General features: G+C 34.0%; 1 protein-coding gene across 2 annotated transcripts in view; it reads left to right on the top strand.

Moving 5' to 3' along the window:
- Nucleotides 1-26,399, top strand: part of ASCC3 (activating signal cointegrator 1 complex subunit 3) — a 267,886-nt gene that overhangs the window by 123,617 nt on the left and 117,870 nt on the right. For both annotated transcript variants that reach the window (XM_027694522.1, XM_027694514.1), the window contains exon 14: nt 13,914-14,048. In XM_027694522.1, the coding sequence (XP_027550323.1) occupies nt 13,914-14,048 (135 nt within the window). The remainder of the gene's footprint in view (nt 1-13,913; nt 14,049-26,399) is intronic.

Below are 26,399 nucleotides of genomic sequence, written 5' to 3' on the forward strand. Positions count from 1 at the left end.
GAGTTTTCTCTGTAAGTCTGACATGACATTATCTGTTTTAACTTTTCTTCTATTAGCTCTGGTATTCACTGAAACTCCTTGCAAGTTCATTTTCTCACTGAGCTTGGTATTTTCAGTTCATAGCAAAAACTGACTGTTCCATGGAAGTTCTGATGTTTTTCTGTGGTTCTCATTGACCTTGCTGTTTGTGCATGCATTGAGACTCAAGGTGTCAGCACATAGATGCATCATGGCTTTACAAGAAGTGGTTTCTTTAGGCAAGGAAGAGCTTTTCAGGTGGCCAAAGATGCCAAGTTGTCTGTTGCTAAGAACCTGGATTTTTGAAATGCTAAATAGCATTGAAAGCCTCACCACAACATCAAAAAGGGAATGCAGTAATAGTAATCCTACAAAATAAGCAACAACTCCACTTAACTTGAGTGGAGCAGGTTTTAGTAACTGTAAACCAGTGGAGATACAACAATCTTTTTTGAATTAACATGCTAGGAATCTCACTGCTGGGAATGAAAATGTACACAAAAAATACTTGAAACAATGAACGGCCTTATACAAACCATCTCTTCTCATTCATGCACTATGAGTGGTGATTTTGGACTGCCCATTTTGTGCTTATCTCTGTTCGATTTTCTTAAGTTTTGAAGAAAGTGCTATTTCAAGTACCTTAGTTTCTGAGCTTTTGCTCTTCTCATTTGAGCTAGTTTCTTACGTTCGGTTGTTTTGTGTTCTCTTCTGCTTTTGCTTTTGCAGTGTTGTCTCAACTGCATCTGATATACCTGTGACAAGCTTTACCTTTTATCTTTTTCAAATTTCATGAATGTACAGAATACAGCCATGTATACTTGTTAAATTTTTAATTAGTCTATGCACTGGGTGGCTACTATGCAGTTTTCTGGAGATCAAGATTGCTTTATTAATTAGAATTTATGTTCTTAATTAGAATGTTGTTCTATACCACTGGTCTGCATTTAGTTCACTAGAAATAATATTGAGGTGTGATATATTTTTTTTTAAATTTTGGAATAATTTCTAAGTATCATCTTGAACAGAGTTTTAATACTTTACTCTTTCAAATCAGAATTTTTGATGTCATGGGTCAGAAACAAATTACACTTGAACTTATACAGTCAGAACTGGTTCTGCAATATATATTACACATAAAACATTGACTTTGTCTGTAATTGTTCTCTACTTGCAATACTTGACTTGAGTCTTGCAATACTAAGAACTGTCATCTTGGTTTTCTTACACCATCTTTAAAAAAGGAACAGAATAGCTAATTTAAATCTATTATATTAGATTGTCAGAAGTGAATTTGACAGGTATTAATTTCATCTGTAAAAATGATGGATTAAATTTCTTTATTATCAGTTTTCCAACTGTTATTTGGTTGCAGAAGCCGTGTGAAGATAAAAGTTTAATAAGCTTAGTTACTGGAACTGTTGACAATGCTTTTATAGCCATGTCATGAGATAAGATTTAATAAAACAGTATTTTCTTCAGAGGTCTCTCTGGAACTTAGTACCTTGAGAATTAAACTTGCCCTAGTATTTTTTTCCTGGGTAAAATAGTGTTTATAGCATACTTTGGACAAATAGCTCTGAGAAGTTACAGGAATTTGTTAAAATGTATTCTTCATCTAGATTTTTTTTTTTATTCCCAGACATTCATTTTAGAGGTTAAAAAGCTTATTTCAGCCTGAGGTTTTGTACCTCTCTATCTGTACAGATTGCTTCTCCTTCATCATCTGGTGTGGCTTATTTGCATATATATGTGTATATATTCCTTCTATATTTATATATGCCCACATGTATGAATAAAAATACACAAATATAGAAGGTAAAGTGGTCTGGCAAGATAGCTGAATTATGACTGATGATTTTAAATGTTATTTCTCTGTCAACTGAATAAGTGAAGAATTGAGTTTTAGGATAGTTTTCTTTTGCAGTTTTTGCGCAATTATGGCCATTTAGATGTATGCTTTCTTTAACAAAATCACAAACTAATTCAGTGATGGTGCATTAAAGATGTTCTGCATCTTTATCATTTATTTATGCACTTCATTTCCACAATAACTGCCTTTTGCAATTTTAGGGATATAACAGTTAATATAATCTTATGCCTGTATAAATGAAATTTTGTATCTTACTTTAATTAAAAATCCTATTTTGATGTGTTATGTAGAAGATACACTTCAAAAGGTGTTTTATAGCAGATGTTTCACATTATTGTCAAATGATATGTATGTACTATTTTCCTCTATATTTTCTAGTCGAATCTATTTGGCTTTAAACATTTACCTTGTCAGCTGCCTTTATGAACAGCTGAGGAAATTGCTGGAAATGTATGCCATAACAAGTTGTGTATATGAAAAACCATAAGTCTTCAATTAAGTTGCTTTCTAATTGTGTGCAATGTTTCTATGCTTTATGCTAATTTTTGCATATATGCTTTTATTTATATAGTAGTTTGTCTGCATGTGTGTACTCAGGTGTTCACAATGAATTTATGTAGACCAGAAGCACCAATTTAATATCTTGCCATTAATTACGAGTCCATGAGGTGTTCATTTTATGTCTGTAGTCTTGCACAGCTTCACACTGTTGTCGGTATTGGTAATACAAATGTTTAAGGTAGCAAGTGCTACTATATTTTAAGAATAATTCTATTATTATTCTTCTGATATTATGAATTTGCATTGAATCATTAAAACAAGAAAAATCAAACTTAATTCCAGATGAATAAGTTCTCATAGCCTAAAATTATATTTAAACAAAGTAGTAGATGGTTACATCTTGAGCCAGTTGGCCTTTTGTGGGTGACCTAAGTGTTAAATTATAGATATACGGCTTACAAGTATGGTAAAGGCAACTTGACCAGTCTTGCAGCCATATGCAATAACTTTTACTAGCTCTATGTTAAAAGCTACTATTAACAATCAAGAAGATTGTGGAAGTCTGTGGATTTCTGTCAGCTCCATATTGTTTTCCACTAAGAATTCAGTGACAAGATTAAATGATACTCCAGAAGACATGTTGAGTATTGTTAGTGGTTCAAAGCTTTTGAAAATTCTTGCCCTGTAACCTTGAAAGAAAATGTACTGTGTGCTTAGTTTAATATAATAGAATCAACTAATAAACTACCTGATTATTGTCAAAGCATATGTAAATTATTCAAAATGTAACAAGACAGCTACTGTCCACCAAGACCTTAGGCCTGTCACAGACGTTTTAGCAGATATAATTAAAGAATCCAATTAGTAATGTCATTAGTGGGTTTTAATTTGAAATATACAGGTTGCTGTTGAAAATAAGGTATTTTGAGGAATCCATGAGGATGAGCAATAAATTTTCACTAAGATGCATTAGGAAATTCCTTTGACTTTATACCTCTAATCGCTTTCCAGAGTATGAAGTTTCTCACATACACGATGGTGTGGTGTCGATAGTTTTCTTTGTGGCTACTGAAAAGATGGTTCCAAAATATATTACATTTGTATACTTGCATGCATTTTAGTCAGGAGGTATTTATGACATACTTATTTAGGGTAGGATATTTTGAGAAGGACTAGGTATATAAAGTGTGGGTTTAGGAGAGAGATACTCTTTGTTCTAGCACAGTTTACTACCATTAGCAAACTATTGCATTATTTAAAATCTTCATAACTTTATTAAGTTTCATATTGAAAACATTGCTTATACTTGAAAACAATTCTTTGCTTTTCTGATGATCTAGAGAACTTGTTGATTAGGAGCAAAAATCTGGATAAAAGTCTGTTTTTAAATTAGTACGGATAAGAAATAAACTAGAACACATAACAATTCTGTTCTTTAATTGTTTAGTAAGTTTATGTTACTGGATCATACAAAACCAGAAGATATAGAGATTGACGTGTCAATTTTCTTAATCTTCTTTTACTTAAGTAAAAGGAATGGGAATAGATATAAAGGTTTTCTCCAGTATCCTCCATGTTCCTTTCCTTTAGGAAAGCCGAATAGAATCTGCTTATCACTACTGACTCCTGGGTTATTTGTGCATATTGTGAATGGTATGCATGTAAGTATAAATAGATTTGAAAATATAAGAAGAGATACAGTAGACAAAACAACTATTCTGAAGTGATATTTGTTAAAAATGTAATTTATTATAACGTAGAAACATATTTTATTGTACAAAGTCAAAATAGTTAATGTCAAAACAGGACAAAGGGAAATACTTGAAACAAATTATTGCATGATCTTGTTTTTTGAAAAAAAAAATGCAGTGAAAAGCCGCTTGTAATTTTGAAGAATAATTGTCGTTCAGGTCTATTGGCATCTGCAAAAATGCAATTATTAACTGCCTAATGACATATATTTGCATAGTAATAGACTAGCTATTCCTGCTTAATTTTCTCTACAAGAATAGTTATTGCTATTTCTATTCTATCCTGTCAATTAAAATTCAGAATAATTTCTACTACCTATAGGAGTCAGTAAAGCATTGTTTGTTTTGTCTTATTCTAATTTGCCCTCTGCTTTAGTTTTCACTCTATTCATTTTGCCTTTGCAATTTGTAATATATTTGGCTAATGCTACAAATGGAAGATAGCATAGATCCCATTATACTGTTCTGAAACAGGTTTTCTTTAGTGTCCAGAATCCATATTTAAGCATTGATTCCAAAACTGAGTATTTATTTTATGTCATCTAATATAATTAAAAATATAACAAAAGAATATTGTAAACACAAGGGCTTGCATTTTTAAAAGTATTTAATATTTTAAAACTTGCTGATGTGCATTAAATCAGACAAACCATTTCCGCATTAGTGGAAAATGTATGTAACTGTTGTACAAAGATATAAAGGCAGAGTCATGACATTTTGTATGGGCAAGTACTTTTTACTCAGAAGCATCCTCCCATTAGTGCTGCTGCATACACACTGACTTCTCTTCAGTGTAAAGGTTTGATGCTATCAGAATCTCCTGTTTTAATGCTAGAGGCTCAATGCAAACTTATGGGTCCATAACTCTTTTATCAACAGCTTTGAAAGGAAATTACACCAACCCCCTATATCTTTCAATTTTAGTAGTGGCAGAGGACACAATGTTGCGTTTTACATGAGCATAACTGGGTGCCTCTCTGAAATGCCTGTGCACTACTACATGCAGCATATGGAACTAAAGGGAGAAATCAGGGGTCTGCATCCAGTTGCTGAGCTAAGATCGCATTGAGGTCAGAGATGTGATATGATGCCTCACATGACTGAGTGCTGCAATGGGTGGAAACGGAATCTTGAGTAAGGTCAAAGTTAGGGTGGTGAGAAACTTGCTTTATGTGAGAGTACAGCAGGGATACCTGGACCTCTGTCTAGAGATGGCTAATGAGCCACCTGAGAGTTTAGGAGGAGGACTAGCCAGCAGACAGACATGAGCAACATTATTGGGGGATTTTGCTACAGACACTCTGACCAGGAATAAAGTAAATGAGACCTTTTTCAGACAACTAGAAGAAGCCTCATGTTTGTAGTCCATGGTCTTTCTGGGAGACTTTGCCATCCCAATATCTGCTTGAGAGACAACACAGCAGGGCAAAAGCAGTCCAGGGAGTTTCCAGAGCACATTGATGACAACTTCCCAGCACAGATGATTGAAGCTGATGAAAGTTGATGCTGTGCTGGGGCTTGTACTTACAAAAAAAGGAAAGGACAGGTTGGGGAATGCTGGCAGATGTTTTGGTTGCAGTGACCGTGCATGGTGGAGTTCAAGGTTCTGATGGAGGAAACAAGGCAAAAAGCTGCATTGTCCTGGCTGCAGAACAGCACTTTGGCCTTTTCAGAAATCTCCTGGGAATAATCCTATGACAGGTGGTGCAGGAGAACTGGGGGATTTTCAGGGATCAGATCTATCAAGCTCAAGAACGGTCCATCCTGATGTGCAGGAAATCAAGCAAAATGACCCAGAGTCAGTCTGAATGAGAAAGACGCTCCTGACAAAACTCAAACATTAAAAGGAAGCATACAGGAGGTTAAATCAGGGAGAGGAAACCCAGGAGTAATACAAAGAAAGATGATGGCATTTCAAAATGTGTGTGATAGAGCCTTTTTTATGGATAGATTTAGAACACACAAAGCAAAATGTACGAAGGGCCAATAGGAAAAAAATAAAGTAGTTCCAATGTCCTTACCATAACTCTTTACACAGAGTTTCATGAATGGGCTGAAGTTGTGTGAGGGGACAACCACCCCAGAGAGTGGTTGGGCACTGGAACAGGTACCTCCGGGAAATGGTCACAGCACCAAGCCTGACAGAGCTCAAGAAGCCTTTGGACAATGCTCTCAGGCACATGGTGTGATTCTTGGGGTGTCCTGTGCAGGGCCAGAAGTAGGACTTAGATGATCCTTGTGGGTCCCTTCCAGCTCAGAAGATTCTGTGATTCTGTGATTCGTGAGCAATCAAAAAATTAGATGGGACTGTGCAATATAACGTTTCCTAGGGTAGTCACATCTTAAGTAAATATACATTTCCACATTAAAAAAATACAAAAATTAAAATTATAGAGCATGTCTTTAAAATGTGGTATTATTGCAAATAAATAAATGAGCAAGTGCACATTATGATCAAAAAAATATTTGCAAAATGGACTTGTTACCCCTTAAAACCTGGTATATCTAAATAGAAATGTAATTAGATAAATAGTGATGTTAAATAGATTTTGTAAATTAGATTACATAGAGATTTTTAAAAAATCTTACGTTTTGTTTAAATAGGGATGATCAGACGTAATTTATTTGAGTGAATATTTAAATCAAAATTTAGAGAGCAATTAGTGGTAATCTATCAAGAGTGCAAAATATATCACTTTACTGTTCTGATTGGCTGCAGCAATATCACATATTTCTTTCTTATCGGTTTATATTTTCTGTTAAAATATTGTATGGTATTGTGTTGCGTTGTTCTTCGGCACGGTTTCCTGAATGTTTCTTTTGAATGTAGAGATGTTTTAATGGTGACTGTTGCTGAAAATTTTTTTGGCATTTTTGACTCCTCAAACCTGAATGAAAATTCCTGTATTCTAATGCACATTATTTAATTGTATGTGATGAGTAAATGCAGCCTGCTTTTAACTCATGAAGAATTTTTTATAGGAAAGGAAGGATATATAAAATGTGTCATTATGACTAGTTTGTAGGCAGCTTAGTGATCCAGTCTTCTGTAGTGTTAAAGAAGATCTTAGTATACATGTGAATTATTTCAATATTTCTTTTAAATACAAGATGTACTAACATTAATTAAAATAATTAACAAATAAATTCAAATTTTTATGTTACCTTAGTAAGTGACGCAACCTGTTCACTTTTTCATTCCCATGGTGTTGCTTAATATGCGAAAAAACTTAAATATGCAAAATACAAAAATCTGCTGAAGTAGAAGTAAGATTTCTACATTATAGTTATTAAGCTTTAGTATAGGCTAACTTATATGTCTTATTTCATATACTTTATTGCTGTTCTTTTAGTTACTAGTTCTGGATAGTTTTTCATGAGTTACTGTGATTTAGTGAGAGGAAGGGGAAGTCACATTTATGCACTGCCATGCTATCATTTAGGTCTGGTAATCATGACATACTGATTTTTCAGTATTTTTGATGAAGAGCTATTATTGAAGTGTGTGTGTTGTTTCTGCATAGAGTTTATTTTTCCTTCTGTAAATGTTGGGCACTGCAATTTGGAACTGTACCTTGGCTGTTAGGGAGAAATTGCAACACAAAAGATAAACAGTTTTATTATTCTTTTGAATAAGGCTAGATGTTAGTGAGTAGTACTTAGTCTAGGAGATGGTTCCATTTAATGATGTGCAAAGGATGATATTTTTAACATAAGTAGGTGCCATTAACACTCCTTGGGGAAAAGTGTTGAAACCTTATTAGTGATTGAATTTTGTAAAATATTTGGAGGCATGCTGACCTTAAGAGAGAAAACATTTGAAAAGATTAATCTGGTGATCCATATCCCTAACTGTTCATTTTCAGTAGAAGTAATACCCAAGATCAAGAACTGGATAGCACATAAAAGAACATATTATAAGGATTTTGCAGTGTGAAGCCAAACAGCGTCTTGAGGCTAAAATATAGACACTTGTTTCTTTACTATAAAATTAATATCAACATTGAACTAAAGAAATTTATTCTTTCATCTTAATTTCTTTGAAAGGTGTGATGCAAAGTGGGTGGCAAACCCTAGGCTTTCTGTCTTTGAGTAGAGGTGTTAAGTTAAACAGAGATGCTGAACTCAAGCATTCAAGTGATCAGCACTTTAATAACAAGATGGAAAGATACCTGAAAGAGTGAGTGTGACTCGCAGAAAATAATTATGCACCATTTTGAAGTTATCATAGAGAATATCAGTTTGAAAGACATATTTTCCAGTAGCACAACTTGGTGCAAACATCTTTACTGTCCAAGGCAGAAGAAATGTATTTCAAGTACCTGATTATAAATTTTCAGTAATTATTTTTGATGTTTTTACGATGTGTATATGTGGTGTGTTTTTTCTTTCTCTTCTAAGTGAAAATAGAAGTCCTGCTAGCATGTAGTTACATATCTCTGATAAAAGTACTAGTTCTTGTAGATATTTTTAATAATAGCACACTTTTTACTGCTTTGATGATGCACTAACATGTTTCATAAAGATTGAAACCTGGAATATGCAACTCTTGGGGAATGCAGGCAGTTCCCATTATGAATTTTAAACAAAGTTAAAAAGTTTGATTTGGTTTATATTTTGAGAAAATTTTGAGGAGGTAACATAGCTAGAAACATTTGCCTTCTCCTTTCTTGTATATTTTCTATTATTTAAAAGCTTTAGTTTCAGGAGAGCAACAGCAGACGCTTTCAGCACTAGGGCTATATATACCAGAGCTAGCTTTGAACTGCAGATTACAGATCTAATTACACAGCTTGTAACTGTGGAACCGCTTCTCTCTCTTCTAAATTACTTTTCCTAACTTATTTGCATAATGTAATGCACAGAGATTTTGTCACTGAAATATAATATTCTCTGACACAGTTAGGACAGGCTAAATTAACCCTCCTAAGACTATAATGTTATTTTACAACATATTTGGTAAATGCTTACCAAAGTCATTGGGGGGGAAACATTCAGCAAGGTGTTGTATGTCAATTTTTAGCTAGGGCTGGTTCTATACAAACGTTTGGTGGTGTACAGAGATTACAAGTAAACATTAGCCTTCAGACTGGGCAACTAATAAAGCAGTCTGTTTTTTTTAATCACACTTGATGTCTGTCTACCTCTCACTGAGAAGTTCTTTTAATTGTCAACAATTTGTACAATCATTTTAAATTTATTCAGGTGTTGATATGTGATCATGAAATGCATAAAAGTCAGTTAATTCAAGTGTGCATTATTACTTTGAAAACAGAGGGAAGTAAATTTCATAAAGAAATGTGGTACACATCTGAAAATCAGGTATCTGTAAGAAGGGATTCTAGGTAGAGGACAGTTACACAATGCTTGTGTTATTGTTTGCACAATAACATCTTAACATCCTTCTAACTGAATGATTGCTGTGGTGTCAGATACTGTCATACATGTAGGCAGAAGTTTAGAGAAATCATAACTGAAGTTTTATCAATTCTGTACAAAGCCTCTGCTAACTGAAAGCAGGAACATAAGTGCTTTATTGATTATACTTGATAAATTTATTGAAACTTATTGACTACAATAATTAAAAGAGAAGAGAAAGGGAACTTGGAGCACAAAATGTCATGTGGCCCCAATCCATCTGTCTTCCAGTTCTTGAAGCATATATACTAAGTGCCTGTTCCTGTCAAAGTTTCTAAAGCTTCCAGAATTGTTTCTAAACATATATTGTGTCAGGCAGTGATCAGAAAGGAATATTTTTGTCGTTTTTAGGTAAAAAGCTCCAACTATCTTTTGAGAACTCTTTACATTCTCAGCAGCAAGAAGAAAATGTGAAAATGTTTCTCTCAAACATTTTGATTAGTGTTTTCATGGCTTTTAAATATAGTATCAGTGATTCTGCTGTTAACGGTGGTAATATTCCTGGGCTTTTAACTGTGCCCATTGCACAGCAGTTCTCTTTTGTTTGATTGGTTGTGCTTTTTCCCCTTCTCTTCTTCACTTGGCTGTCCAGTACCCAGGACTTTATTATTTCATTTTTGCCAAGAATTCAAATTTTCTAGGAAATCCAAATTTAATTTATTTATGCTCTTATTTCTTAGGACATTTTGGTCTTTTCTAGGACCCCTCATATCTGTGCTTTTAATATCTGCGCTTTTAATATCTGCATTCCTTGAATTCATAGGTATCTTACCTAGCATCTCTAGTAGATGACTGCAGGTATGTCCAACTGTACAATTACATTATTAAATCTTCCGTAGTGCTACATACTACTTTTTGTCATTTTTTAGATTAACCCTCAAGTTTGTCATAATTTCAAATAAAATAAAGGGACAGACTTTGAAAAAGGGTTCAGATTCTTTTCTACTGAGATAAACTCGTTATTGAGTGATGTGTTTTAAAGTATGTTAATTGAAAGGAAAGTATTGCTAAAGTAATGCTATGGAGTCATTTTAGCCGCTCAGTGGCCAAGATTCAGTTATAGAATATGTGTACATTTATATGTTTGTATAATATTCTATAGCAAAGTGTCAGCTGTTAGATTTTATTTCCCTATAGAAGTTCTTATGAAGTTGAGTTTCTGATACTTCTCTATGACTAGTAAAAATAAAATATGAATGCTACTGCTTCATCCACTAGCGTACTACTTTTAGCTCAGTATCATTCCAAGAAAGATACTGGATCATGTTTCCTCTCAAGGTAGAATTAAGAGCAGAGAAAAAACCTGAAAAATAACAACAAATTTTCTTCTAAGTCTTCAAAATAATATATCCTTACCTTTTTGTTGTTGCTTGTCATCATCTTAGCAGGACCAGGACATCATAGCGACAGCTGAATTCAGAGTAGCAGTTCCTAATGGCTCTGCCTGATTATGACTGGAACTAAGAGGGATTTTCCTCTCACTTAGAGTTTCAGGAATGGATTTTCTCTACAAGTGTTGCAGTTACTGTTCATTCATATAATAATTGAAAGAAAGATTTTTCAATCAAGGGCCTATTTTCTTCTATCAGCTTTTCTGTGACTAGTAGTCTGTGCTCTGCTTTGTGTAACTTATTCTCATTTCCCTGTCAGCTTTATTTACTTTTTTTTTCATGTAAATTGTTAGGTTTGAACTTACCTTCTAATATGATCCTTTCTGTGTATCTTATTTAAGCAAGCCATAAATAATTATACCTTAGTTAAAAATAAGTCTATTGGACATACATACGTAGTTGTGTGCAGATTTTCTTGCTGTTTTATTTATCTGGTTTTATTAGTTCCTTTCGAGCTTTGAAAGAATTCCTGCTTGCGGCTGATCTTTTAGCTTTGTCCTTCCAGCCATATAACTCCCACCCACTCAAAAAAATTCAATCAGACACACTTTATTTGGTCTTTGATTGAGATTTTAAAAAAGTCAGGAGACCGGTAAGATATTTGGTAATTTTATGTCAAAGCATGCAGAAATATTTTAGTCTAAAATGTTTGAACTTAGCTAATATTAATGCTGTGTAAACACCGTTCTCATAGTTGCCATTTTAGATTGAAATTACAGGTAAGTATTTCAAATTAAATTGAATCTAAAAGACTAAAATACACTGTAAAACAAATCACCAAACCTATCTTGTGGTTAAATCATAAAACCCCTTGCTGCATATGTGACTCTTTTTTTTTTTTCCCCAAGTAATCAACATGCCAAATATTTTTACACTTCCTTACTCAGGAGCTTCAAAATTACCTAGATAAGCAGGATCATTCCTATTTCACCTTAATACCTGATACTGTATTTCCTTGGTTTCTCAACTTTCAGAATTTAGCTATTTTCTGAAGATTTTAATCTATTTGGCGAAGAATCAAATGTTAATATAACTGCATTTAAAAAGGAAACAAATTAGTAGACTATAAAATCAAATTGATTTTAAAAGTGAAGATTTTTTTCCGTGAAACCTCTTGACACAGAGTTTATAATAAGTGTGAATTCACTGAAGAAGATGTGGTGGACTGTTAATAATAAAAAATTGTTGTTTGGAGTAGTTATGTATTTTTATTCAGACTTTCTACAGAAAAAAACTACAAAAAATGTAAATAGAGAAGTAATCCTTAAATAATTAATGGAGAAGGGGCACACACTGTACTTTTGTTATGTTTTGGTTCTCTTTTTAAAAAATATTTTGCCATTATGTTGTTTTTAAGTAAGAGAAAATTGCTATGTTGCTAACTGTGACTTGTATCTGAGAACATTTCTACCAATATGAAAGCTAATAATTGTATGAGCCACAGTGTTATTACATCAATGCTGGAAAGTTATCAAATAAGTTAAAACAGGTAAGGAGTAATTGCTCCTTGCAACAAATAATTATGTCCACATTGTTTCTCTTTTTATCTCTTTTCTTTACTGGTACCTGAAATAATTTGCTTGGGTTTAATTATGAATTTATAGATTATATGAATTCCCAACAGTTGTGTCTTCTTTTATATAAAATTATATGTATATTACAAATTTATAGTTAAGTTAGGAATTTACAAATTAAGAACAAAGGTTATAACTAGTTTAATTATATCCTAAATGCTGCTACTCTCTTAATAGTGTTTCATTTAAAATAATTCAGTTATATACTGCAAGTTTCTACAAGCGTGATGGTGCCTAAATTAAACCCACAATTCTCAGGAATTTGACATATCTTAAAATTCAACTGAAACTATCTTTAAACAGAACTGTAACTCCATGGTTACATTTTTAATGAAAATTACATCAATTTGCAAAATGATGTTTGCTGTTTACTCAAGAGCCAGGTACTTAAACTTTTCCATTTGTGAGTTTTAAGACCACAGAAATTGTCGTACTTGATCAAACTGAAGAGCTGACTGACCAATTATGTGTGGTCAATTTATGCAAACCTTGGACAATACAAAGTGCATAGGGGGACAGTGTAGAGTGTTTTCCATGCTGTACCTTTCCCAACAGTACGCAATTAACAGACATTCAGAAGCGTTATTACACTGGAATTGAATGGTATTTAACCATTTTCCCTATCTCTACCAATCAGGGTGAATACTGATTCCATGATTCATCTTAAATGTGCCTCACAGTGAACTTTAATATCAGTTTATATTGCTTCATATACATATGTAAAGGAATAAGAATTAACATCTCATTGCTGTGTCTTGGTTCAGATACCATATGCGATTACCACTCAACTCTTAGTTAATACATTCAGGGAAATGTCCAATGTTTCTAAGGTATCTTACTGAGTGATAGTATGGTTTAATACCCATAATCATATCTGTTACATTAAAAATTATATTCCCATATGTGTTTTTCATTTGTTGGTGCTTCATTTCATTCTTCTCTTTGATTGTCCAGTGGATTGGGACTGCAATATCCTTCTGAAGCTCTTTATAATCAGTTTATGTTTCAGCTGTCCTACCATCAGGATGTTTATCACCTCACTGTTTGCTTTCCAGATCATTTAGAATGTGAAAAATAACAGAACTCTTTACTTCAATGTTAATCTCACTACTTTGTGAAGATGAACTATTTATTGCCAACAATTGTTCCCTTTATTTTAAGACTAAAGAATTTTAAAAAAATACAGCCTTCTCAAAAGCTCTTTGAAAATATTAAATACATAGGCAGGATGATCCTTTAATTTCCCTTAAGCGACATTAGTTTTCATCAGTACATCATGTATTAACTAGGTTTTGTTATTAGCATAGGGAATATTTTGTAATTAAAGTGTTCTTATTATTTAAGACTTTTTTTATTTCTCATTGGCCCTCTTTCTCTCTATCTAAAGGTGATGGTGTTCGTTCATGCTAGAAATGCTACAGTACGAACTGCTATGGGTCTTCGAGAAAAAGCAAAAAACAATGGTCATATTTGTCACTTCTTGTCACCCCAAGGATCGGAATATGGTCAAGCTGAAAAACAGGTAAGTGAATAATTTGCACTGATAGTCTTTTCAGTCTTGGAACTGACATTTTCACAAGACAATCCAAGATGGGAATAGATGAAGCATTTTTGAGCTTCTGGGAAGATATACTTTGCTTTGAAGAGTCATGTGAAATTACTGCATTGAATAGGGGAACAGAAAGAGTAATGATGAAGGAAGAGGAAAGTCCTGTTACTTTCAGTTCATTAAGAAAAAATTGATAATTGGTTCTGTTTTATGCAACTTGTACTACTTGACAGGGACCCCTGGTGGCCTAGTGGTTAGCATGCGGGACTCTCACCGCTGCGACCCAGGTTCGATTCCCGGTCCCCCAGGCAGATGGAGCTCGTTAGCCCTGTGAGGCCATCCATCTATGAGAAGGTCACTCTAAACAAACCTACGTCCTGAGGACCTCACTACCATTGTCCAAGCTCGCTTGGCCCCGGCAGATGAACCTTAGGATTAAAGGGTGGGCTCAGTTCAGCGCATGCTGTGTCTCACCTAAAAAAAATCCATTGTGCAGGCTTGAAAGGTAAAAGACCTTTCCCAAAATCTTCATTCGCGAAGACTGGCCATTATTATTATACTTGACAGTAAGGTTCATGTAATTTGCAGTTCAGCAAGTCCCTAAACCACCAGTTTCAAGGAATACACCAGTATTCCTGCTCAAAGAATATTTCCAGTAAATTCTTAATTCTGTATTGTATGTGGCATTTACATTTGGTGATATTAATTGAGGTCTAAAGATGAGAGTTAGCAGTGTCTTGTTAACATCCCTTGAAAAGTAATGTTCTCTCTCCCCAACTGATTTCTCCCTGAGAACATAGAGGAGATACTTATTCATTGTAAAATGTATGTATGACATACCTTCTCTCACTGGGAAATATATTGATAAACTCTTAAATCTTTTGGACCCCTGTGAATTAAAATTTGGTGAGGGTTTTAGGTTCTTGTGTCTATCTTAGTTGTAATAAATATGTTACCTTATTTTATACCTTTGAAGAGAATGTGGAAAGATTCATTCAGTCTTAGTAATTATGAATGGAGCATAGATGTTACAGATTTCTGAAATATACAGATATCTGAAATGCAAAATCAGAAAACTTTGTTCTTTTTGTCAAGATGCTTCTGAGAACTATAATAAATATTTTAAAACTATTCTCTTACAAGTTATGTCCTTACATTTCATAAAATAGCATATTAAAAAGCCTCTTTTTTTCTAGTGGATGCTAGTACCTACTGCATTATAAAAATAACATCAAACCTGAACCTGGAGACCCCATGTTTCTACTGTAACACTGATAATTAATGCTGAACTTTTTTTTCATTAGATTTCTTAGAAAAAAATCTGAAACTCTTTGTCTATTAAAAATATTAGTTTTTTAATGCTAATACAAGAAAAAAATTAAGCTACTGAAAATACCAGTACTTATTTAGACGATCAAAATTATTGCTAAAGTTAAGAAAAATTATATGCTTAGTTTAGCAGTGCATATTATGTGAGGTATCTGTCAAAGAAATATTCATCCAACTCACTGTGTATTTCAGTGAAAACTGCTCCTGTATCTTTAGTTTTACTTTTCATTCTGGGATTAAATGAGTTAGAAAACATATTCTTATGTTGATGGAAACCACAAAACTGTCACAGAGGAATGTTCTAAACCTATTACGAATACCAGTTATTGCTTCCTGTGGTTAGGTAGTCATTTAAAGTATTATTTATAGTTCAAATTAAGAGTGGTAGATAAGATGACCTATAGGTTGGCTGACTGCGTATCTGAAATAACTTTTTTCTAAGGATATTTATGCATCACAATGGAATCCAGGGAATACTGAATAAAACAGAAAATTTCCCTGCTCTTTTTTCTGTCCCCTTCTAGCATCTCTTCTAAACCAAATTTTGTATTGTTTGAGGTTTGTAGTTCCAAATGTTGATCTGTGGGAAAGATTGTAGAAAAGTTGACTTTGCTTTAGAAGATACTTATAGAGTTTGATGACAGTCACTATTGCGCGTTGAGTGTCTGTTGGTAAGAATCAGGAGGGGGGACAACAGGGCAGATATCCCGATGGAAACCCCCCAACCAGGATGAAGAAGCAGAGGAAATATTCTATAAGCAGCTGGGAGAAGTCTCACAATTGCTAGCCCTTGCTCTCATGGGGGACTTCAGCTTACCAGATGTATACTTGAAATACAGCACAGCAGAGAGGAAGCAGTCTAGGAGATTCCTGGAATGTGTGGAAGACAACACCAAGTTGGGCAGTAATGTTGATCTGTTTGAGGGCAAGAAGGCTTTGCAGAGGGATCTGGACAAGCTGAATTGATGGGCTGAGGCCACTTGGATGAGGTTCAATAAGCCAAAGTACTAAGTCCTGCATTTGGGTCACAACAACCCCATGCAGCACTACAGGCTTGTGGAGGAGTGGCTGGAAAGCTGCCCAGAGGAAAAGGACCTGGGGGTGCTGGTCAACAGCCAAACATGAGCTGGCAGTGTTCCCAGGTGGCCAAGAAGGCAAATTGCATCCTGGCTTGTATCAAAAATAGCACGGCCAGCAGGACCAGGGCAGTGATTGTCTCTCTGTACTCAGAACTCATGGCTGCATCTTGAATCCTGTTGCCCCTCACTCCAGGAAGAACATTGAGGCACTGAATTGTATCCAGAGAAGGGCAACGGAGCTTGTGAAGTGTCTGGAGAACAGGTCTTATGAGGAGAGACTGAGGGAGCTGGGGTTGTTTAGCCTGGAGAAAAGGAGGCTCAGGGGAGACCTCATCAGTCTCTAGAAGAGCCTGAAAGGAGGTTGTAGCCAGGTGGAGGTCAGTCTCTTCTCTCAGGTAACAAGTGACAGCATGAGAGGAAATGGCCTCAGGTTGTGCCAGAGAAGGTTTAGAAAAATTAGGAAAAATTTCTTCTCTGAAAGAATGCTCAGGCATTGGAACAGGCTGCCCATGGAAGTGGTGGAATCACCATCCCTGGAGGTATTTAAAAGGTGTGTAAATGTGACACTTGGGAGTCTGGTTTAGTGGAGAACACGGTGCTAGATTAACGGTTGCACAGTTACAATAGCAAAAATGTTTTACCCAAAAGTTTTAGGGACATGTATGCTATAAAATGTAATGGAATAAGCATGAGTTGTATTGTGAGGAACCATTTCGCATGGAATATAGCCAGAGACTGTATTTCTCATTATTCTACCTCAGAATCTTAGGAAGGTAAACTGATAAATACTAATTAAAATAATCAAAAGGTTCCCAACAAAATCCCACTAAATTAAGTGATTATTTTGATGCTTAATTAATTTCACTGGGAATTCCCTGAAATATTTAAAGACTGTCACCATAAGAATCATAGTCATTGTATGAAAGATGTTATTATTCTCCACTGGAAATGCCTCAATATTTTATTTCAATTTTTTTTTAATGAAATATGTAAACATTACGACAAGGACTCTAAATACAGAATAATATGAAGCACAGCATGTACCATGTTGTCTGGGGTTTTTTTCTTGATATGTCAGTGTTTTTTGCAATAAGTAATACCAGATTTGTGACACTAGTAAGGAAGGATTCTCTTCTGATTTCTTTCTTAAGCACATTTGAAATCAGGGTATTTTTTAATAAACTTGTTGACTATCCCTTAAAGTAGTTGTCTTATCGGGAGATCATACGTTACCTGCCAAAATAAAACTTTCAATCAGATGACTGTTTCCAGTAACCCTTTTCCATAAGAAAGTGAACTGTTGGTTGCCAGAATTTGACCAGCTAAGGATATCCTCATTTTGGCTGGCCTCTTTCCTGTCTGCTCTTCAGCTTGAACAAGAGTCATAGTACTGTAAAATGAATTTTAAAAGGTCTACTAGTCTACACTACATCAAAAAGAAAAACCAGGCTGAAATAGCACTGTCTGAAGCATGTGCAATACACATCTACATTCAGGTAACATGAAAGTGTAGATGTTTTCCCATACACTGGTAATTCTTATGCTGGAGAGATTTACTGGCTAAGGTAAGAACTTCAGTACCGCATAGGTGTGCAGACAGAGCCTACCATATGTAGGCTTAAGTGACTGTCATCAGGAATTATAACTGTACAGTTTTCTAGCATTAAAATTGTCAGAAATACAACCATTGTTATTGCAGCCAACTGTGGTTCTAAGCAGAACAAGTCAGAGTTGTAGAAATACTACAGAGACACACTAATGGATTCAGAGTTTTTGTGGACATGAAGGAGCAGCTGTTGTGAAATGTTTATAATGTAATGTAGGGAATTGAGCAAGGCACACATTTCTGTTTGAGGTCCAGCAACAATTTCTAACATGTATATAGCCTTGACATGTGTAATTTTTCATGTCTGAATCAGCCTACCTTGTGCTCTGGACCTACGATCTTACGCTGGGTCTCTTCACTGATTTAAATTTTTTCACTGAGAAAGTTCTTATTTATTTAAATAAATAGCAAATTGTTGTTAGGGGTAGATCAAGCTACTCAGTAAGTCTTTCAGTGGCAAACTTACAGTGGCCAAGAGAATATACTGGGAAGAGCATTGATACATGCTGTTCGTTAGGCATTTGCTGTTCAGAAAGACTATTGCTCTGGACAGTGAGTTTGACCTGGCACAGCAGTTCTTATGCCTTATAAATTAGATACATCTTATGCAATAATTCAGTATTAACATGACAAAACACATGACTCATAAGAGCTTTTTAGGGTTCTTTATAACATTCATTTCATCAAACACAACCTGGTTTCTTTGTTCCCTGATATCTCAGAGCTCAACCTGTACATGAGCCAAATGGCGCTGTGGAACGGATCTGTCCTTGCAAGCATTTACCGTTCCTTCAGAGTGCTTCTCATTTCCAAATTGTACCTTTAATCAGCATGATCATACTTTAAATTTTTGATCACTGGTACAAATATGAAATATCCATGGGTCAAACTGGATCTCTGAAGAAACTCATTGACATTCTGTCATGTCAGTGTTTCTATATACAATTAATTTTTTGGATCATCATTGCACGATTTTAATCTCCTTAATAAATGAAATTCATTTTATATAGTACTAAATTCCCAATGTCTATCATATAAATGAAATTTGTCAGATGTCTAACTGTATTATATCAATGCTGTGTGATGCAGAGTGATTAATTTAAACTTTATAATGATGATATCATGTTTGTCTGACAAGAGCTATCTTGTATAAAGGAATGTTTATTGGCACCATTCCCAAAATTATCAGACTACAGGCCATTCAGTCTTGCCATTTCATTTGACATGAAATTTAGCAATACCTGGCAGAGAATAATCTTGATAATGTAATACAATCCTTATTTTGTATTCCGTGTGCAGTGTTCACTGTAATGGATGAATAACATGTTTAGAATCGTCTAAAATCCAGTGTATGACTTACAAAAATAAGTAATTCCCAAATCATGGATGTTCTAGTCTAGACACAGCGAGTGGAAACAAAGGCTACTTCACAGGACAAACTAAAACAATAGAATAGTTAAAAGCATTGTATTCTTTAACAGCCTTAAAAATGTCAAAGCAATTTTACTAATCCTCTTAATTATCTGTCAAACATTTTTAAAGTATTAGAAATTAATTTTTAGAGAGCATTTATCAAATATTTAATGTGTAATCATTTGCCTGACATTTAATTATTTCAGAGCAATCCTCATTTTATTTTTGTTTTACTAATAACATATCTAATATTTGATATGTCATTAAAAAACCTGTAAAAATAAAATGAGGATATGTATTCAAATTCATTAGACTATATTAAATGCCAAACATATTGGAGTTTCCTATTTGTTTTATAATTGCTCTGGTTTTTTACTTTTGAAAAATGTTTGCTAATTATCTCTCAGAGAATGGAATGAAGCTCCCTGTATTTCTTTCATGGGGTATTTTATTCAGTAGTCCTGCTAAAAGGTCAGAGACAAAATTCATGATAAGATGTGGTCCTAACAATTGACGAATTAAAGAAAAATGTGTTTTGTATAGGGTGATTCTACTGTTTTAATGAATCCTGACTTGTGGAATTTAGCATTGTTATTTAGATGGACACTTAGGTTTTGGGGAGGCCTATTTACACAGAGATGTAATGTGAACAATAGCAAAATGTTGCCTTCACGTTTTTTTAGCAGTATTCCTGTGTATTAGAATTAAGTGTTAACTATGAAATAAAATTAAATAAAAAGTTGACAGAAACAATAAACAATTTCTTTTTGCTTTTGTTTTTCCTGACCTTTAGAAAGGAAAATAATATGAAGTTTGATGCATATTTCTATTATTATGATAGTTACTTTTTTACATGTCACTCTAGAAATTGTATTTGCACAGCTTTACGTTTGTAGTTCTGTTTTCAATTTGAAGCACTTTGTACTCCTCTGTATTGTTTACAGTCTACTGGAATTTTCTAGTGTTTTTATTATGAATCAGAAAGTATAAAATATGTGGTATAGATTTAATTATGTTATCAACTGTATTTCTGAAAATCAGTCTCTGGTCCAAGGATTTCATTTTTGTTGGCTTGTCTCTCAGGCTCTGATAGTTACAGCACTGGGGTAACAAGTAACAGTCTTCTGCTATCCTGTGAAAAATAAAATGGACTTTTTTTCCCCCTAATATGCGGGCTTGATTGTATATTCTGTTTTATCTATCATAAGCACAACTTGATATACAACAATGCTTAGTTTCATCCTGTTTATCACTGGAAAGCCACCTCATGAATATTTTTTCTACTTCCAGAAGCTGCACTGCTTTAGTTATGGGTCTCCTAGAAGCAAAATGGGTTAGCAAACCTTCTTCTGGAATGATCTGTGAGGTTGCAAATACAGCTGACAAGGGTGCTGATGTTTTTTTTCTAGGAACTTCTAAAAGACGTTTTATGCTTTTGTACACAGCTTTACAGCAATTCAGAGAGTTATTCAGGTTAAAATAAGTAATGGATTTCACTACTGTAAATATAAGATTTAATACCTTTTCATACTAATCCTCCATGGAAATGCTCTGATAAACTTCGGGATAATGTGTTGCTTATAGCATCCCCTTTCATTGTTGACAAAATTTTCTATTAAATAGTAAATGTGCTTAGTAAGATCATTTGAAACTGTTGTCATATTTTTAATATGATTAAGCTTCTCTCCTTAAATGAGGTCTACCACAGTCTTCTACAAGGTAGTGCAGTATTTGCATTCTGTAAATTCAGACCTTAAGGTAAATAATTTTTTAAATTTCAAAGTTGTGTTGTTTAAAAGAATCTAAGACTCTTTTTCTTACAACCGATCAAAATACTCTGAAACTTCTTTCTCTCTGGGATATGGAAAGAATATTAGGCTAAAGAGGTTCCTTTATGTCAGTCATTCCTTACTGTAATGAGTAGTTCTAACAAGTTATTTGGTTGATTCTGCAGTCATAAAGGTTTGAACAGTCAGTAACAGCGTATGTATATGATTGTAACATTTATTGGCATACATGTTGATCTTACTGTAAAACTAACTGATTTAAATATAAATAAGTGAATGTATAAAAGTACTTTTTGCTATTTTCCTTTGCATTCTTAACTATTTCTTATATAAGCATTTGTAATCTCATTATCTTTCTTGAAAATTGAACTTCATTCTGGACACTAAGACAGAAAAACCATGCAACCTTCTTTTTTCCTTTGACTATGAAAATCTCCTTCAGTTAGCTGCGAGAATATTTTTAAGATGTAACCCAGATCTAAAAGAAAAAGTTTGCCATGTGTTTTCCCAGTAGTTATTAAAAAATAGCTTCCCTGGATAAGAGGATTTCAGCTTGAAATCTCATTTATTATATAAAGTATATGTGGATATCGAATAACTATGTTGATAATGAAGAAACAAATTTTAAACTTCAAAAACTTTTGGGGGGGGGAAAGCAAAAACAAAACCAGTATGATTGTTTTCGTATTCACAGCTTTGGGGGACTGCACTCTTTCCACTTCAGCAGCACAGCCTACTACCCACTTTTGATTTTTGCCAGTGCTTGTTTCCATGTCAAGAAGTTCAGGTGTATATTAAAAATATGTGAGGCATCTTAAGAGGATAAAGCTCCCTTTTCTCCATTTCGTTCTGTATTTAACTGGTTCAAAGGCTTGCAATATCTGGTCAGTTGTGAGCACTCCAGCAAGAAGAAATTATAAGATAATATTAAGGTCAGCATAAGTGCTCTCTGCCCTAGCTCTTTTTCAGCCCTTCCCCAAAGAACTTGGTTGGCTCAGCCTGTTTTCAGCTGCTTTCAATCCATAAGGATTGTCTCAGGCAAAAAAAAAAAAGCTTAGTTTACTGCTGACCCCTAGTCTTGCTTCCTTTTCCAAAATGTGCCAGTTTGTTCTTGGCTGCAGTGTGTAATCTTGTGCAATATGTTCACAGTGAGACTGTAGACAAAAATATTTTTCAGGCACCTTTCCTTTATAAGATGCACTAACCATACTGACAAATGGTTCTGATCACATGCAATTTAAATAGCTTAGTATGGAAGCCATACGCTGACTAGAAAATACTGTTTAGAAAGATCCTATCTACTTAGGAATCCATTTGCCAGGAAATAGTGTAGCTACAGTAGTTATTAGTAATGAAGAGTAATGATTGAAAAGTTAATAAGAATTTGTGGGGTTTCTGCATTATACACTGACAGTCGATGCTGCTTGTCGATCTTTGTATTTCATGATAATTACATTGTTCTCCAATGGGCTTGATACTGTTCAGTGATTGGCATTCTGTTAGAAACTGTATTTGATTTCTTTTGCAGTAACTGAAGAGAGTAAAATTTTGCAAGGTCCAGTACTTGATTTTAGTTTTTTTTCTAGCGTCACACTTGACTTAGAAGTTTCTTAAATGTTATTCTTTGGGGTTGTAAATGAAGGATGTAGTATGTTGGTTTTTTTAAGCAGTTGGTGATTGCTTTAAAGACTTGGGCCATCAGAGAGCACCCTTTGTAGTTGTCTTTACTGAAATAAAATTCAGAACAAAACCTGTAGTTCACAGTTATCCTGTAGAATAAATATATGTGCTTTCTTCTAGGATTGCTTGAAGTTTTCCCTTCAGAATAGCACTGTTAATTGACCATGTTCCTTTTGCTCCCTGAGAATTCATGTAAAGTTATTTTTTTTATACTGTAAAAAAATAAATGTATAGGACATCTTCAGACTGTCAAATTTTTTAAAATTTAAGTTTTTGACCTATTATAATTGAAAAATACATTTTCATAAACACCTGCGGTGATAGAAAACATTACTGCAATATTGGAAACTGTCTCACACTGTCTTTTTGAAAACATGATTAGAATATGCAAGTAAATAAGTTCACCAAGGTACATTTAGATGTTTGATTCAGTTCTTCACTTAGAAAACATAATTTCTTAACAGATGGAGAAAAATATTAAATTTTGATTCATATTATTGATTTCATTTATTTTCAAAATAAGAAAGCTTACCATATGCAGTTTAGTTTCATTATGGTTTGATGGAATTGTTTAGCTATCTATGTTCACTGTTTCAGTTGTCCTCCACTTTCCACTTCCAACTCCTCCAAATACCATCATTTAGGCAAATTTGCTTGGGCTTTTTAACTATTCCTTTAATTTCTTTGCACAAGATTTAGAGTAGATCAGAACTGGGCAGAAGCAGTTTTGCATTGAAGCTTGCAATGGCATCTAATAAAAACGATTTGTGAAATAATAAGTAAAATGAGCACACACTTTTAAGAATTTTAAATTAATAATAAGAAGCAACTGTAAAGGGGGAGTGATTTAAATTTGGTCCACATTCCATGAATTCTACGTACTGAGAGCCGGAGGTGCTTTGGCGAAAACAAAACAAATTAAGTATACTTCCAGAAAGATGTGAAGATTTTTGCTAGAGAACTGCCAAATATTTATTTATTTTTCCAGTTTAAATTGAATTACTAAATAGTCGCTCTCTGGTTTTTAGCATATCCTCTATATCTTTCATGTTATCAACACTTCTCAATAATTAGGAACCCAGAAAATATAGAAGCCTCGGTATCTGCAACATTAGTTATATCTTCTAGTTGGTTTGAATTCGTCTAAAGATCTTTTGAAATGGAATTTCAAAAGTCAGCCAAGAATGAGAAGAATCCCTGCTTGTTGGAAATCATTGTCATGGAGAAAAGCATTGTTATTGCATAAAACCACAAACTGCTATGCTTTAGAATATATAGATACCACTGCATATTACCTTTATCAAAATAAAATTATAATTTTTCCTAAATTTGCCAAATCTCTTTTGAACAACTCAGTTCACAAACCTCTTTTTATTGCATCAAAACCAACAGAAACTGATTATAGAATATTTTAAAAAAAATCTGAGAAACAGTATTCTTTTGATCCCACAACTGAGATTTTTTGAATGAACACCATATAAATGCGTATTTGGATACATCTTTGTGCATGTAACATAATAGTAATTTTTGGCTCCTTTGAGCAAAAAAACAGAACTAGAATTAGAAATTATGCATTATGCTAGTGGGAACTAGACTAACAGCATCATGTTTTTGACAAGTCTACAGTATACACAAGCTGGGCATGAACTATTATGAAAACTGATAGGGGAAAAAAATGAAGTTTACTCTGTATTGTGGAATGAAAATAAGGTATTATGGAATGAAAATAAAACTACTAAAAATATGGAAGGCAGATTTGGAAGTATATGACTTCTTTAAAGCTGCTATAAGAGTGCAGATAGTAAGACAGCAGTATTGGGAGATTTTTGAATTTCAGTGCTCAACTATGAGTTCTTAGAAAAATTAACATTCACCATCCCCCTCCCACCAAACAGACCTTCATCTCTGGACAATATTTTTTTAAGTCAAACTACTGGAACTTAAATTGTGATTATTTTATAGAGTACATATATATTAAAACTAGTGTGTGATTATAGGCATTATGGTATCTTTGTATTTATATCAACAATTAGTTAATCACCTTTGGTCTATTTTAATTTTAATAAAATATATATTTATATGTTGTCTCTTTAATAACAAATAATGTCAGCATATAGTAGAGTTGTCATGTTTCTGACAGTGTTCGCGCAGCCAGGATACCCCATACTGCTAACCTGCCCGGTACCTCATGAGTAAACTTTTCACATTTATGTTTTGTGTCCCTTGCAATAGAAATCAAAATGTTAATATGTTCTGTAGCCCTCCTTCAGATCTTTGATCTGCCCAGCCATTTAAAAATGTCAAATGAAACATATTTGAAGCATTACTGAAAATAGTCATTGCATAAGTTTTGCTTTATTCTGATGGTTTACCACCGTTGGAAGAAAAGTGCATATGTTATTTCAGCTTCTCCGGTGAATATTTTCAGTGACATAAGGCAGAACTTGAGAAAATACGAGTTACTGAAACAGATGTCAACATAGGCCAGCAAATTCCTTAAATATGAGAAGATTTTGATGGAGCTTAGCAAAAGTTCTGAAATAAAAAGTCGATTGTCCGTGTTTCCCAATAGATACAACAGGACTAAGACCAAAATGAAGTTTGCATAGCTAAAAATAAGTTAAAAAAATTTTATCAAGATAACTTTTTCCTAGCAATCAATGAATATCTTCAGATAAGAAGAATAAATAGGGCTAACATAGTAGTTCCTACCTAGGGAAAAATGTTACGTGTACAGTTGCTGATTGCCTGAACTCAACAAGACCTGAAATAGTCTATCCTGCACACCAGCAAAATACTTTTGAGCAGAAGAGTTTGTAGCATCTTGGTTCTTTGAGGGGCAACGTTTACTGGTTGCTGCTCAGTTTTCACTGGCAGATATGACCTTCACTTTGGAAATCTTATGCCTCAACCTTGAAAGAGTCAGAGCTTCTGATACATTTTTCTTTTGAATTATATTGGGGTTTTTTTCCAAATAAGAAAATGTAAGAGCTTCTATAAAAACATGTTCTCTCTTCTAATTTAAAAATATGTTATCTATTTGAATAATGGCCTTGAGCAGCATTTTTTAAGAAGCCATGTTGATTTTTGCTGACAACTATGAGTACCTCTCATTTTCTATAGGGGATGCTCTATGATTTATGAGTACTAACCCTAGGTGGTGAAATTTGAATTTGCCATGTTCAAAACTGTCATTATTTCTGTGTTTAAAGTTATAACCTCTAGTTTAGTAATTAATGTGCTAGGGAGTCCAGACAAAAACTGTAGGAAGTTAGTTCAACATTGGCTTATAAATTTGGAAGTTCTCAAATATTGAGAACCGTTCACCAAATGCTAAAAACCAAGTACTGGATGGCAAACCCTGAGGTTCTTGATTTTAGAGTATCAAAAGCATTGCAAAAGGCTTTCTAAACTCTTTGTTGTAGTAGTA

The sequence above is a fragment of the Neopelma chrysocephalum genome, unplaced genomic scaffold, assembly GCF_003984885.1.
Source record: "Neopelma chrysocephalum unplaced genomic scaffold, ASM398488v2 Primary Assembly neopelma1_23b, whole genome shotgun sequence".
In the NCBI taxonomy this organism is placed as follows: domain Eukaryota; kingdom Metazoa; phylum Chordata; class Aves; order Passeriformes; family Pipridae; genus Neopelma; species Neopelma chrysocephalum.